At 38.8% G+C, this 12,230-nt stretch overlaps 1 protein-coding gene across 2 annotated transcripts in view; it reads right to left on the bottom strand.

The window, feature by feature from the left end:
- Positions 1-12,230, bottom strand: part of LMBR1 (limb development membrane protein 1) — a gene marked incomplete at its 5' end in the record, with an annotated part of 146,839 nt that overhangs the window by 15,621 nt on the left and 118,988 nt on the right. For both annotated transcript variants that reach the window (XM_084620662.1, XM_084620663.1), the window contains one exon: positions 1,168-1,248. In XM_084620662.1, the coding sequence (XP_084476788.1) occupies positions 1,168-1,248 (81 nt within the window). The remainder of the gene's footprint in view (positions 1-1,167; positions 1,249-12,230) is intronic.

The raw sequence follows: 12,230 nt of genomic DNA, 5'->3' as shown, positions 1-12,230 counted from the left end.
CAGCGGTATTTTGGAAAAGCCAGAGTAGACCTACTTGTTTATATCGTTCCAGCAAATTTTTCTTAAACACTCCAATATTATGTTATGCCTGCTAATTTATTTGATAACCAGACATTTTGCTGTAACAATATTACATTCATTTAGAAAAAAAAAAGTGGCCGGTACAATATAAAATTCAGAAGATTTGAAGTCTTAAACTGCTGTGGAAATCGAGTCCAGTCACCTAGCCTTTTACGTTTTACAGGGGTTGAACGTTAGTGCAGCACTAATCACATATTCAAAATGTATGCAAAATTGTGGACTGTGCAAATCAGCTAATTAAAATCAAAGTTGCAGTGGAAGCCTAATATTGCGGGCTCAGCTATTTCCACAGTATAGCGAATGAAGTAGGGCCTCATATTACAGTCATTTATACTGAATGGTCCTCCTACTCTTGCCGTTTTAGGTTAGTCAGCATATAGACCTATGATTAATTTAAAAATTAGATACGGGACATGACCATTTAGTCTAAAAATTAACATTTACTTACCACTCAGGTATCTAGGATACTGCAGTATTTCCCTACACTTAAAATAGTAATAACTGCATTCTTGGATGCTATACGGTAAATTGGAAAATGTCAATTTTAAGAAGCAAACATTGCATATGAAAGGGTGACACCCCTGACAAGTAAAGAAATGAAACAGCAGCAGTATGTTTTAAAAATGAAGAGTTTTATTATTTTTGTAAAAAGTCTCAGTTAAATCACTCGTTTTTAAAAAATCGAGGGGAAAGTCGTGTCTCACTTGTCCCCAATGATCAAAAGCATGCAAATGATATATTAGATGCTATGGTGTTTGAACTGCGTCTCTGTTTTAGGAGTGATATTTTAATATATCTTTCTACAGAAATATAAAAAGCAAAACCAAGAATTCCCATTGTCCATTTTCCAATTTATTTTGTTTAACATCTTTGCTAATGAAGTGCCATGATGATGTGCTGTCTTTTCTATCTGTAGAAACTCAAAGGAGTATACTTACAAACAGAGGCTTAGGATCACAACTGATTTCAGTCAACTGCAAATAATTTTGGTGTGCACACATTAACAAATTTAATCTAATACCCTAAAGAAGGCTTCTTATTAAACTGCCAACTACAGGAAGCTATACAAAATAAACTCTATATTACCTAATTTTGTTTTCATGCTCTTCATATTTTCAAGTTCCTGTCTCAGCTCCACTGTATTGTACTCCATAGTAGAAGACACACCTGTTCAAAGGCAAAGACATGAGAATTTTATTTTTTCAGACTACTAATATTCCCACAAGAGAAACTATTAAAACATTATTTATATTTCATTTATAAGCAGTCATCTTACAATAGCAATACTCATCCTTTGGTTCTAGAATTGCAAGTGGCTCTTTGGGAGATTGAAAATAGTTTCCATAAAACATAGGTTTGATTGGAAGTCCTCTTGTTTTGTTGAGCAAGAGGTGTCTTCCACACCAGAGGCACCACAGAGCAATCTGCTGGGAACCCTTCCTATATCCCTAAGCAGCCATAGAGGGAATGAGAGAGAAAAGTAGATGGTGTTTAATGTGTTGCAGAAAGCCAAAAATTATGGTACACTGGCCTCATGGATGGCAAGACTGCATCGTGCTGTTGTCTCAATACGGTGTGACATACCATTATTCAAACACTGCAATACAATCTCTGGTGGCCCTTCAATATATTCAGTGACTCTCTACAACTACGTTTGAAGATTAAATGGATCTCTGCCTGTAAGACTGACCATAGTTATTTTAAAGAGTAACCATTTCAAAAGGAAAAAGAAAAGGAGGACTTGTGGCACCTTAGAGACTAACCAATTTATTAGAGCATAAGCTTTCGTGAGCTACAGCTCACTTCCTCAGATGCATATCGTGGAAACTGCAGCAGGCTTTATATATACACAGAGAATATGAAACAATACCTATTCCCACCCCACTGTCCTGCTGGTAATAGCTTATCTAAAGTGATTTCCAGCACAAATCCAGGTTTTCTCACCCTCCACCCCCCCACACAAATTCACTCTCCTGCTGGTGATAGCCCATCCAAAGTGACAACTCTTTACACAATGTGCATGACAATCAAGCTGGGCTATTTCCTGCATAAATCCAGGTTCTCACATCCCCCCCACCCCCATACACACACAAACTCACTCTCCTGCTGGTAATAGCTCATCCAAACTGACCACTCTTCAAGTTAAAATCCAAGTTAAACCAGAACATCTGGGGGGGGGGGGTAGGAAAAAACAAGAGGAAACAGGCTACCTTGCATAATGACTTAGCCACTCCAAGTCTCTATTTAAGCCTAAATTAATAGTATCCAATTTGCAAATGAATTCCAATTCAGCAGTTTCTCGCTGGAGTCTGGATTTGAAGTTTTTTTGTTTTAAGATAGCGACCTTCATGTCTGTGATCGCGTGACCAGAGAGATTGAAGTGTTCTCCGACTGGTTTATGAATGTTACAATTCTTGACATCTGATTTGTGTCCATTTATTCTTTTACGTAGAGACTGTCCAGTTTGACCAATGTACATGGCAGAGGGGCATTGCTGGCACATGATGGCATATATCACATTGGTGGATGTGCAGGTGAACGAGCCTCTGATAGTGTGGCTGATGTTATTAGGCCCTGTGATGGTGTCCCCTGAATAGATATGTGGGCACAGTTGGCAACGGGCTTTGTTGCAAGGATAAGTTCCTGGGTTAGTGGTTCTGTTGTGTGGTATGTGGTTGTTGGTGAGTATTTGCTTCAGGTTGCGGGGCTGTCTGTAGGCAAGGACTGGCCTGTCTCCCAAGATTTGTGAGAGTGTTGGGTCATCCTTTAGGATAGGTTGTAGATCCTTAATAATGCGTTGGAGGGGTTTTAGTTGGGGGCTGAAGGTGACGGCTAGTGGCGTTCTGTTATTTTCTTTGTTAGGCCTGTCCTGTAGTAGGTAACTTCTGGGAACTCTTCTGGCTCTATCAATCTGTTTCTTTACTTCTGCAGGTGGGTATTGTAGTTGTAAGAAAGCTTGACAGAGATCTTGTAGGTGTTTGTCTCTGTCTGACAGGGTCTCTGTCTGTCTGAGCTCCAACCCCTCAGACAGAGACAAACACCTACAAGATCTCTGTCAAGCTTTCTTACAACTACAATACCCACCTGCAGAAGTAAAGAAACAGATTGATAGAGCCAGAAGAGTTCCCAGAAGTTACCTACTACAGGACAGGCCTAACAAAGAAAATAACAGAACGCCACTAGCCGTCACCTTCAGCCCCCAACTAAAACCCCTCCAACGCATTATTAAGGATCTACAACCTATCCTAAAGGATGACCCAACACTCTCACAAATCTTGGGAGACAGGCCAGTCCTTGCCTACAGACAGCCCCGCAACCTGAAGCAAATACTCACCAACAACCACATACCACACAACAGAACCACTAACCCAGGAACTTATCCTTGCAACAAAGCCCGTTGCCAACTGTGCCCACATATCTATTCAGGGGACACCATCACAGGGCCTAATAACATCAGCCACACTATCAGAGGCTCGTTCACCTGCACATCCACCAATGTGATATATGCCATCATGTGCCAGCAATGCCCCTCTGCCATGTACATTGGTCAAACTGGACAGTCTCTACGTAAAAGAATAAATGGACACAAATCAGATGTCAAGAATTGTAACATTCATAAACCAGTCGGAGAACACTTCAATCTCTCTGGTCACGCGATCACAGACATGAAGGTCGCTATCTTAAAACAAAAAAACTTCAAATCCAGACTCCAGCGAGAAACTGCTGAATTGGAATTCATTTGCAAATTGGATACTATTAATTTAGGCTTAAATAGAGACTTGGAGTGGCTAAGTCATTATGCAAGGTAGCCTGTTTCCTCTTGTTTTTTCCTACCCCCCCTCTCCCCCCAGATGTTCTGGTTTAACTTGGATTTTAACTTGAAGAGTGGTCAGTTTGGATGAGCTATTACCAGCAGGAGAGTGAGTTTGTGTGTGTATGGGGGTGGGGGGGATGTGAGAACCTGGATTTATGCAGGAAATAGCCCAGCTTGATTGTCATGCACATTGTGTAAAGAGTTGTCACTTTGGATGGGCTATCACCAGCAGGAGAGTGAATTTGTGTGGGGGGGTGGAGGGTGAGAAAACCTGGATTTGTGCTGGAAATCACTTTAGATAAGCTATTACCAGCAGGACAGTGGGGTGGGAATAGGTATTGTTTCATATTCTCTGTGTATATATAAAGCCTGCTGCAGTTTCCACGATATGCATCTGAGGAAGTGAGCTGTAGCTCACGAAAGCTTATGCTCTAATAAATTGGTTAGTCTCTAAGGTGCCACAAGTCCTCCTTTTCTTTTTGCGAATACAGACTAACACGGCTGATACTCTGAAACCTGTCATTTCAAAAGGAGAGAACGATCTCCTTGTCTTTGTGTTCAAGGAACATGGGCAACAGAGAACAACAATAATGATTTTATGAACCATCAGCAAACAGCAGCCTCACATACAGCCTCTTACAAAACTGAACTGTGCCTTCAGTGGAGTTCCTTATATTTGCATAAGGAAGACATTAAGTATCATACTAGTCTTTTCTTTGCAATGCCTTTTTATCCTCAATATTTTTAACCAAATGTGTTAAAAGTTAAAAAAACAACAAGAAGGTACTAACAAGTCCTGTTGTGACCATTTATAGTTGATTCCCTTCTAAAATATTCTGTATAAAAAGAAATAGTTTATATAATTTTAGCCATCTGCCTTCCTTTGCTCAAGTTCATGCCCACTTGTTGGCTCTGTGTGTTTGACAGCATAACTGGGGCCTTATGTTAGAGCTATTTATGCAGGATATCATGACTTGTCTATGTCTATGGATTGTTTCTTGTATTTGTATTCCTTGATCGCTTTTTATGAAAAGTTTCAGAGTAACAGCCGTGTTAGTCTGTATTCGCAAAAAGAAAAGGAGTACTTGTGGCACCTTAGCGACTAACCAACTTATTTGAGCATAAGCGCAAATAAATTGGTTAGTCTCTACGGTGCCACAAGTACTCCTTTTCTTTTTATGAAAAGTAGCCCTTCCAAAAAAAAAAAAAGTGGTAGTTCTGTCATTCATCTCTCTCTGTTTTAATACTGTACTTGTCACCACGGTATTTCAACCTTTATACCTTGAACATTAAATTAGCAATTAGAGCAAAAGTTTGGATATTTCAATTCCCGTAAGTCAAAAAACACACTGAAATCATTCTATCCTTGATGGCGAACTGAAACAAGGACAGTCTGGAGAAATCAAGAGATACGGTTCCTTGTGTGTCTAAGGGCTGGTGGGGAGCGGGCGGGGAGTAAGCTACCACTAGACTCATTCCCCCCATCCACTATGTGGCTCATCCCATGATACTGTCCCTTCTGGAAGGTGGAGTAGGAAGCAGACCATTATACTCCCAAAGACCTCTATGCACAAAAACCTGGTTACACATGACACACCATATATATGGCTTTTGCTATAGTAAATATCTTGTCTACTCCATCCAGAATTTGGTATGTCTTTATGAGTCACTCCTCATTCCTTTTGAAAAGGAGAATGTTTCCTATCTAACACTACTAAAGAGTCCCAATAGAAATCATGATTCTCTGTGTGGTATCCTACAGAAACAAAGGCGTGACTCAAGCTGCTTAAAGTGACACTGCACTGAAGTTGTGGTGGCACAGGTGGTCTGCATTGAGTACTTTGCTGAAGCACCCTTAACGGCAATCAGAACTATACACAACTTTCCAAACAGAAAAGGAGGACTTGTGGCACCTGAGAGACTAACAAATTTATTTGAGCATAAGCTTTCGTGAGCTACAGCTCACTTCTTCGGATGCATTCAGTGGAAAATACAGAGGAGAGATTTATATACATAGAGAACATGAAACAATGGGTGTTACCATACACACTGTAACCAGAGTGATCACTAAAGGTGAGCTATTACCAGCAGGAGAGCGGGGGGCGGCGGGGGGGAAACCTTTTCTAGTGATAATCAAGGTGGGCCATTTCCAGCAGTTGACAAGAAGGTCTGAGGAACAGTGGGGAGTGGGAGGGGAGGGGAGGGGATAAACATGGGGAAATAGTTTTACTTTGTGTAATGACCCATCCACTTCCAGTCTCTGTTCAAGCTTAAGTTAATTGTATCCAGTTTGCAAATTAATTCCAATTCAGCAGTCTCTCGTTGGAGTCTGTTTTTGAAGTTTTTTTGTTGAAGTATTGCCACTTTTAGGTCTTCTCCATGGATCCAGATGATGAACTAGTGATGGCTAATGGCGTTCTGTTATTTTCTTTGTTGGGCCTGTCCTGTAGCTATGGGTACCCGCATGGCCCCACAGTGTGGCAACATTTTTATGGCTGACTTAGAACAACGCTTCCTCAGCTCTCGTCCCCTAATGTCCCTACTCTACTTGCGCTACACTGATGACATCTTCATCATCTGGACCCATGGAAAAGAAGCCCTTGAGGAATTCCACCATGATTTCAACAATTTCCATCCCACCATCAACCTCAGCCTGGACCAGTCCACACAAGAGATCCACTTCCTGGACACGACAGTGCTAATAAGCGATGGTCACATAAACACCACCCTATACCGGAAACCTACTGACCGCTATTCCTACCTACATGCCTCCAGCTTTCACCCTGACCACACCACACGATCCATTGTCTACAGCCAAGCTCCACAATACAACCGCATTTGCTCCAACCCCTCAGACAGAGACAAACACCTACAAAACAAGATCTCTATCAAGCGTTCTTACAACTACAATACCCACCTGCGGAAGTGAAGAAACAGACTGACAGAGCCAGAAGAGTTCCCAGAAGTCACCTACTACAGGACAGGCCCAACAAAAAAAATAACAGAACGCCACTAGCCGTCACCTTCAGCCCCCAACTAAAACTTCTCCAACACATCTTCAAGGATCTACAACCTATCCTGAAGGATGACCCATCACTCTCACAGATCTTGGGAGACAGGCCAGTCCTTGCTTACAGACAGCCCCCAGCCTGAAGCAAATACCTACAAGCAACTATACCCCGCACAACAGAACCACTAACCCAGGAACCTATCCTTGCAACAAAGCCTGTTGCCAACTGTGTCTACATATCTATTTAGGGGACACCATCATAGGGCCTAATCACATCAGCCACAATATCAGAGGCTCGTTCACCTGCACATCTACCAATGTGATATATGCCATCATGTGCCAGCAATGCCCCTCTGCCATGTACGTTGGTCAAACTGAACAGTCTCTAGTAAAAGACTAAATGGACACAAATCAGACGTCAAGAATTATAACATTCAAAAACCAGTTGGAGAACACTTCAATCTCTCTGGTCACTCGATTACAGACCTAAAAGTGGCAATACTTCAACAAAAAAACTTCAAAAACAGACTCCAACGAGAGACTGCTGAATTGGAATTAATTTGCAAACTGGATACAATTAACTTAGGCTTGAATAGAGACTGGGAGTGGATGGGTCATTACACAAAGTAAAACTATTTCCCCATGTTTATTTCCCCCTCTCCACTGTTCCTCAGACTTTCTTGTCAACTGCTGGAAATGGCCCACCTTGATTATCACTACAAAAGGTTTCCCCCCCGCCGCCCCCCGCTCTCCTGCTGGTAATAGCTCATCTTAAGTGATCACTCTGGTTACAGTGTGTATGGTAACACCCATTGTTTCATGTTCTCTATGTATAAAAATCTCCCCACTGTATTTTCCACTGAATGCATCCGATGAAGTGAGCTGTAGCTCATGAAAGCCTATGCTCAAATAAATTTGTTAGTCTCTAAGGTGCCACAAGTACTCCTTTTCTTTTTGCGAATACAGACTAACACGGCTGCTGCTCTGAAACATTCCAAATGCAACCTCACTAGTTTTATACATACTATTCAGGTTCTTATACCATGAGCACTGTGGTATCTCATGCCTTGTGAGGACACAATTTCAAAACACACTGACATTTTTTATTACAGAATATTGATATGGCTTAATTTCAATATGGTTAAACATTTATCCAAATATGTGTTTCAACCAGTAATTTTCTGCTGGAACAAGTTTATCTTCTGTTTTAAATTAACATGCTTAAGTTTTGTATCTACTGCTAGATACAAATTTAAAAACCTTTTCTTCCTTAGCAAGAAGCCCAATTCTATCCTTGCATATGCATAAACTCCCACTGACATGACTGAGAGTTACACGAGTGTATCTGGAAGTCTCACTGAACCCATAAAAAGCCTAGTGATAGGGGCTGAACAATAAATAAGACCTGTAAAAGGTATTTAGTACAAATCTGTCTTCTCTTTATTCTAGATTTCCTGAATTATGTGGATCATAAGAATCTAATTTCTCATGTTTCCAATCTAAAAATTTTTCTTTCTAAAAATAAATCTAAGTTTTTAAATTTATAATGGCCTTTAGTTTCATAAGGTTTTATTTTGCTGTATGCTCTTGAAGTGGAGAGACAGCAGGGGGAGAGATAGCTCAGTGGTTTGAGAATTGGCCTGCTAAACCCAGGGTTGTGAGTTCAATCCTTGAGGGAGCTATTTAGGGATCTGGGGCAAAAATTGGGGATTGGTCCTGCTTTGAGCAGGGGATTGGACTAGATGACCTCCTGAGGTCCCTTCCAACCCTGATATTCTAGGATTCTAAGTGTTAGTTTGAGAGGTCTAAAACATTGTCTGATTCCCTTGTAAGGTACCAGACTTACAGAATAACTTCTATTCAGTTAACAAGTACTTTTAGTGTGAAATCCTGGCTCCAATGAAGTCAACAGCAAAATTCTGACTTTAAGGCTGAAATTCAGGCCCCATTAATTTTTTGTACAAAAGTTAAAATTACCACTTGATACTTTTCTTTCATTGCAATGTACTTGGAGATCATTGGGAACAACCTCTATTCAAAAGCTATGTATTTTTATTTTTTTAATACAGAATTTTAAGGCTCAAACACAACTTCCAGTGACATCAAAGGGAGTCTTTCCAACATCCATGGTAGCTGCATTACACCCTTAATATTTACCCTGATAGAAAATAGGAGTCATTCATGTGACACAGCTCTTGTAATTTTTCCTTAAAAGTGATGGCAAGTAACTGGTTATTCTACAGAAGAATCATATTTTACAAAGGAGACAGTAAGGCAAAGTTTTAGATCAGTCAAAATACCATTTGATGAGGATGCAGCTAAATACTTAAAGCTCTACAACATATTAATTTATTTCAAACATGCACAAAGTTCAATGTCAGCATTGTCTAGCCAATAAATCAAATTTGTAGACAAAACTTGTTTGGACTAGTTATGAAAAATTAGAAGGGATTCTCCAAGAAAACCACAAAGCAGCTCATTTAAGGTCAATTTAACAGTATTATTCTGTTTTTCTTCCAGCCCCAACGTAAGATTTCAGTACCTCAAAGGAAACTGTAAGAGTATCTATTTGCATTCCCCCTAGGTGATTGGCAGTTCAACACCAATTAGTTCAAAATTACACTGTTACTAGCGTGGAATAAAAACACCACCTTTCATCTTTCTTACATAGGTAAGGATCCTTCAGAGCCAATAACTTTGATCACGTAAGTATTTTTGATCCTGCTCCACCCGTCTCTTTGGATTCAGGAAAACTAACAGCTAAAGGCAACTTTTTTTTTCCTCTTAATATAAAAAAAAAAGTCCCAGCTTTATTCTTTTTCTGTACAAGTGATGTAGGTATTGAAACATTATATGCTGGAAACAGAAACACTTTCCCAGTATCTCTTCAACAACTAAAAATGTTAGGGTAGATATCAGAATTGTCAAACTTTTTTTCCCCTATGACTTCTGGCTGTTCATTAATGAGACATACAAGTTTACTTGTAAGAAGGTATAAAGGAATTAATATTCATAATTAAAATTGTGTAATACTACAATTAGATATTTTAAAAATATGGAAGGATTTATGGAAAATTTAGTCTACTGCAACTTAGTCGCAAACACTTCAATTTGTAACACTTATGGAGTATATTTTTCAGAACACTTTTTATTGCTTCACTGATTAACTAACTAGGATGCTTACTTAGATTAAATCCATTAATTGGGAAAGTAGGCTTAATATTACCACTAGTAAGGCTGCTGAAGAGCTGCTGTGTCATAGTTACTGCAAGTCTACATTATAATGCATTATCTCAGGTATTTGTTACTGCAACAAAAGCAAATTCACTTAGGCAGTCTCAGTGGTATATCTGAAAATCACAAATTTTGATCTCCAATGTCCAAGAGTCAAATTTTACAATGCTACAATTAGCATAGCAGCTTACCATATACACCACTTTTATAAAAGAAAAAATCATGTGGTAAAGGTGAGTTACTAAACAAAACACATTTTTTGAAACAGACCTAGAAGAATTTCCCTGCAATCTTGTCTTGGAACCAAAAGTGCACATGCTTTAAGGAATTATAATTAGTATAACTGAAGTTGTTTAAAATGAAAATAATTCTTTTTGTTCAAAAACTAAGAATATTTTGTTTAAATTCATTGCTGTCATTTTAAGATCCAATTCCCCAACACTAAAAACCTTGTAAAAAAAACTTTTAAAAATAGAGTTTCTTTTCTACTATTTGTAAGTATTAAGATACCTTTGTAAGGCAAAAACAAAGCTTCCACAATCTCTAGCACTTGCCACACAAATGAGGTTTCTATCTAAATTGTACTTTAAATGAAGTATGGCAAAAAAATTAAGAATGAAAAATTGCTTGCTTTATATAAAAATCTCTCCATCCAAACCCTATTTCCGTGCTCACACTTGAGCTACTGGCTCAGCGAAATTCATCCATTTTCACTGGTACTTCCATCATCGTATTCTTTCTACTACATTAATTTAATATTTCATAAGTATATTTAGTGCAATTAATTTCCCCACAATCTGAAAGATAATTGGTGTACAATATGTCACTTTTGATCCTACTTATACACAGTAAAAACTCAGTGTTACTGGATTATAATATTACCACTTGTACAGTGGTGGGAAATCCTCATTCCATTCAATTAATGAAGTTTTTGCTCACTGATCACTTTACTTGTGGCTATAAGGTGGTTTTTCTTATCTCTACTGAAAGGACATTACTACTTCTTGACTTTTCCCCAAAATATCAATACAAGCTCCTATAAATATAATTTTCCTTACAACCCTTATCAGTTATAATGCAGTTTTTACTGTGACTTTTTATTACATCACTGAGCTGTCTTTTTTGAAGACTGTGTATGTGTTATCTGATTGGCACCAAAAATATGCTTGGCACTGGACACTATGCAAAAATAAAGACAGTACCTATTCTAAAAAGCTTACAGTCCAAAGCGCACAATGATGGAAATGATTTAGGAGTGGTTTGTTTTTAAATTATAAACTTCTTCTGGGCCTCACAAATAACCTCTAATCGGCACCTGAATTAAGTTGTATTAATTTTCCCTTACTTTTTATTATATGCTGTGAATGTTTCTATAATATTTAGATTATACTTGGAGAGTAAGCAACTACAAACAGGGACTAGACCTGCTTCTGTACCTGTATAACATCTACCATGTATTGGACACTGCTGGGAACAGATAATATGAACAAATAATCATTTATAATATAGTTGCACAGCCTTGTGAGCAGGAGAAAACCAACATCCAAAATATCATTTTTAGCCTTCCTATTATATTCTCTTGGTGAATAGTTGATGTTATTCTAAGCAAACTGTAATGAATACTTGAACAACTAAAAGGCCATTTCTCCATAAAGTTTCTGTACATACCATAAACATTTTCATGACAACATGAAATATTCAGCAACAAATATTTTACAGTTACTAGCGAACATCAAACACCAAGAACAATTATAATTACCCCATCATAGCTTCAAAGAGATTCACTGAACACACCTTTGTGTGTTATGGGTCTAAAAAGCTCATCTATGCAGCAGCTGCTGTAAACACTATAGTACAGCAGTATACTCTAAACCTGCCTGAAATGCCTATGCAGGCATATGGGTACTGCAATGTGATCAGAAGGCCAGTAATCTCAGCTATTTTGGACCAGGATGGGGAGTGAATTCCTAAATTCCATAAAAGGAAAAGAGTTCAGAAACAGAGTATCCCCATAATTCAATCTATGAATTGCCCTTTGGAACTGACGGCATGTCCACACTACCCTCCTTCTGTCGGTGGTGTGCTTCCTCA

Source organism: Lepidochelys olivacea, assembly GCF_965140295.1.
Source record: "Lepidochelys olivacea isolate rLepOli2 genome assembly, chromosome: 2".
Lineage (NCBI taxonomy): Eukaryota > Metazoa > Chordata > Testudines > Cheloniidae > Lepidochelys > Lepidochelys olivacea.
Note: the sequence above shows the minus strand (reverse complement) of the source record. Positions and strands in the feature narration are given on the sequence as shown.